Genomic DNA, 3,500 nt, shown 5'->3' with positions numbered 1-3,500 from the left:
TATTATTATTATTATTATTATTATTATTATTATTATTATTATTATTATTATTATTATTATTGTTATTGTTATTATTATTATTATTATATTATTATTATTATTATTATAATTATAATAACAATAATAATTATTATTATTATTATAATTATAATAATAATAATGACAAGATTAATAAGTAATGATAATAATACTAGCAAGCAGGTACAATCAATGCAATCATATAGAGTTTTATCGGATGTTTCGCAAATTTGATAATTTTTGATCTCTGTGGAAATTGTAGGTAAAGCTTGTTTTCGGAAATTCTTCCGTCTTTTTTTTTTGAAATGAGAGTTTTAAAACTTTTCAAAAAAAAATTATTCATCCATAATCTAACAAAATCGAAAAATATGGATAATTTTGTCAAGGCAATATAAATAATCCAAATTTGTCATGCTATTTCGATATACATTTATTTACATTCTAATTTTTAAAACAAATGATTTATTGAACAGCAATGCTATAATTTTAATTAGTTAATGCCATTACGAAGTATTTACTATTACCTTTCCATGATTAGAAACTATAGAATTCTAGAAGTTTATGATTGCTACGTGATATGGTAATAATGTCTTGGATTATCATTCATTTGTTTTCTAATATCAGTTGGATTATTTGAGAATTATCTACCGGGTGCGGTAATTATCAGAATGTAAAGAAATGTTCGATTGATAGGTTGCATGGCTTCATTATGCTTTATATAAAATGAAGCATTAGTTATAATTCCACCTTCGAAACCAAATATGAAGCCGAAAAATGACGCAAAACCTGCAGCTGCATAAAGACGACACAGACGAGATGACTGAATCGATGCTACGTATGGAATGTTCATGTTAGAGCATTTCAACTGCAAAGAAGAAAAACGAATCAATTAAGTAAGCAGATGAAACTGCATTTAATTCAAGGGAAAATGAAAAAGATCGTAATCAAATGGTTGACAAATGATTTTTATTATTCGTTTGAAACTTAGTCCCTTTCCATCAGGTATTCGTGGAAATGTCTGAAGATGCGACATATAAATGACAAATTAATTATGCTAATTTTCCAGCATGTATTTCAAGGGGAAAGGGGAGGGGGAGGGTGGGGGTGGAGGCACCCTTCTAATTCATTATGAAAAAGTCATCTGTATGAAACCGTCCAGAAAAGCATAAATTTGTTTGTTGATTAGATCACATTGATGTATTTTTACCGAGCAATAACATTTCAAAATCTTTCCGTTAACTCTTAGAGATGAAAAATGAAACTGAAACTGACAGCATATTTCGATAATCTTCTAAAGACATTTAACTCTCTCAAAACTAAAAGGCAATTTCTAAATTGCCTTCCCAATCGAACTTTTTTCTTTAAAAGCAATTTCACTTACTTTTTTTATTTTTGAATAGCAATTTCTTTCACAGAATTTCAGAAATTTCAGAAATGACAGATTGGATGAAAAGGAAAATGTAAAAGAAATATAAGCTATCGTTGTGAATACTTGCATATTACAAGTAGCTTTTTATAGCCCGACGACTTTAATTAATATTATATCTAACAGTTATGGCTAAAACGATGAACATTGAGCTTAATAAAGTGCAAAAAAAAAGGTAGACACGATGAAATTGGATATTCTAAACCAATCCCTGCTCTGCTCCGTACGGAAATTTTATTGTATAATAAATTCGGGGAATTCAAATCACCGAATTTGAAAAGTGGACGAACACAACTGGGCAAATGGTGGTTTTTTAACTCCTTTAAAAGCTCCTAAATTCATCTCTTCGCTAAAAATCGAAAGTAACCTTATCATTGCAATGTAACATTTTAATATGTGAATACCTTCTTTTTGCCTTTCCTTTTTTTTTGCCTTTCCTAAACAAAAGCCAAACGATTGGAATGGAAATCAAATTTTAGTTCTCGAGGTAAACATGATCACCAATAGTTTGATGATTCTAATAGTTAGCTTTCCAATGGTTCAGTAATAGTTTGAACTATTCTAATAGTTCTTACTAATAGTTTGATATTTTTGATGGTTATGTTTAGCGCACAATTTTCTGCTCTTAGTCATTTGAATGAAAAACTGAAAGATAAGGACTAGTCACACTGAATTCACGAAGCATTTTCTAATGCAATATGAAATTTCCGTGCCTTTTTCACGGTACCTTTATTCCATTAATCAGTAGTGCACTTTCATAAGAACCAATTCAGGATCAAGCTTGGCCGCTACATCGATCCGCAACAACACGAAACCCTCCCTTCTCGACGACAAATATCACTCGGAAAGCCTTGAGAATGAAAAGGCCAACTGCTCAAACTGTGGCAAATATAATTATTTATATCATTTACATTTATATTTATAACTTTTCACATAAATGCCACAATTAGAAGTACTCCCATTGAAATTACTTACTAATTGCGAATGAACTGTTATTTCTTTATAGCTTATGAAACGAATTAGACTATTTGATTAAACTTGTGGAAATCACAAAACAGATGAATATTATCACATTTTACATATGTATCTACTGATTAATCATAAAAAATGGATTTATTCTTCATTATTCTCAAAATATATCTTTTTTCTTTCTTCCACTATCCATCAAGTCATTGAGTCGCTGTTGTCGACTCATTAGCTGTTGTATTTCGTCACGACATTTTAGCAAATTTTTCTTCAACCTGTCGGCTGTAGCAGCATCACGTTGGTTACGTGTAACACCTTCACGTAGTTTACGCTCCCTATTTTTCAGCTCTTTCAATTTCTTATCCAAATTTAACGCTTGAATACCAAGACTTGTCGAGGAACAATTCTAAAAAAATAGTTTTTCAAACAATATAAATAGGCAACACCCTACAAAATTATTTTCCTTCACTAAATTTAATGTGCCAAAAAAGCTGAAGTGGAAGAAAAAGCAAGTTTAGAAATACAACAAAAAGTACCCTAACAGCTATTTTTGAATCCAATATTAATTTGTTTTTCTTACTAACTGAGTCAGTAAGCACTACCGCAACAGCATGATTACCGCAACATTAAACGATATAACGCATTTGCCAATAATAAAGCAATTGTTTATTTAAAAAAAGGAAAAAAAGATATATTGCCAAGTAAAAACTGAGAATCCCAGCCATGAACTTTGAAAAAATTAACCTACAAGAAATATATCTTAAAAATCAACCCAAAAGCCGGACTTCTAGTCACTTGATGCAAGAATATGCCCACCTGCAACCTTTCTATCTCCTTCACTTCATCTCTTCGTTCCTCTTCAGCCGAAGTTTTATTTAATTTATCATTCAACAATTCGAAAACATCGACTGGCCGTTCAACGGCTTTCAGCTGTTTCGCGATTATCTTTCTCACTTGTTGAGATTTCATTCCGTCCACTACTCTTCTATTCTTCGCTTCCATACACATATCCAATGATTTATCTTAAGAACAAATATATATATATATATATATATATATATATATATATATATATATATATATATATATA

The 3,500-nt window shown here is 30.1% G+C and overlaps 1 protein-coding gene across 2 annotated transcripts in view; it reads right to left on the bottom strand.

Moving 5' to 3' along the window:
- Positions 1-2,490: 2,490 nt before the first annotated feature.
- Positions 2,491-3,500, bottom strand: part of LOAG_16655 — a gene marked incomplete at its 3' end in the record, with an annotated part of 4,727 nt that continues 3,717 nt past the window's right edge. Inside the window, exons 5-6 of one of the 2 annotated variants that reach the window (XM_020449303.1) lie at positions 3,227-3,432; positions 2,491-2,816 (exon numbers count right to left, since the gene is read on the bottom strand). In XM_020449303.1, coding sequence (XP_020307221.1) covers positions 2,574-2,816; positions 3,227-3,432 — 449 coding nt within the window. The remainder of the gene's footprint in view (positions 2,817-3,226; positions 3,433-3,500) is intronic. The other variant, XM_020449302.1, reaches the window with a different exon arrangement.

The sequence above is a fragment of the Loa loa genome, assembly GCF_000183805.2.
Source record: "Loa loa unplaced genomic scaffold supercont3.11, whole genome shotgun sequence".
Taxonomy (NCBI): domain Eukaryota; kingdom Metazoa; phylum Nematoda; class Chromadorea; order Rhabditida; family Onchocercidae; genus Loa; species Loa loa.
The sequence above is the reverse complement of the archived record's forward strand: the minus strand, read 5'-3'. Positions and strand labels throughout refer to the sequence as shown.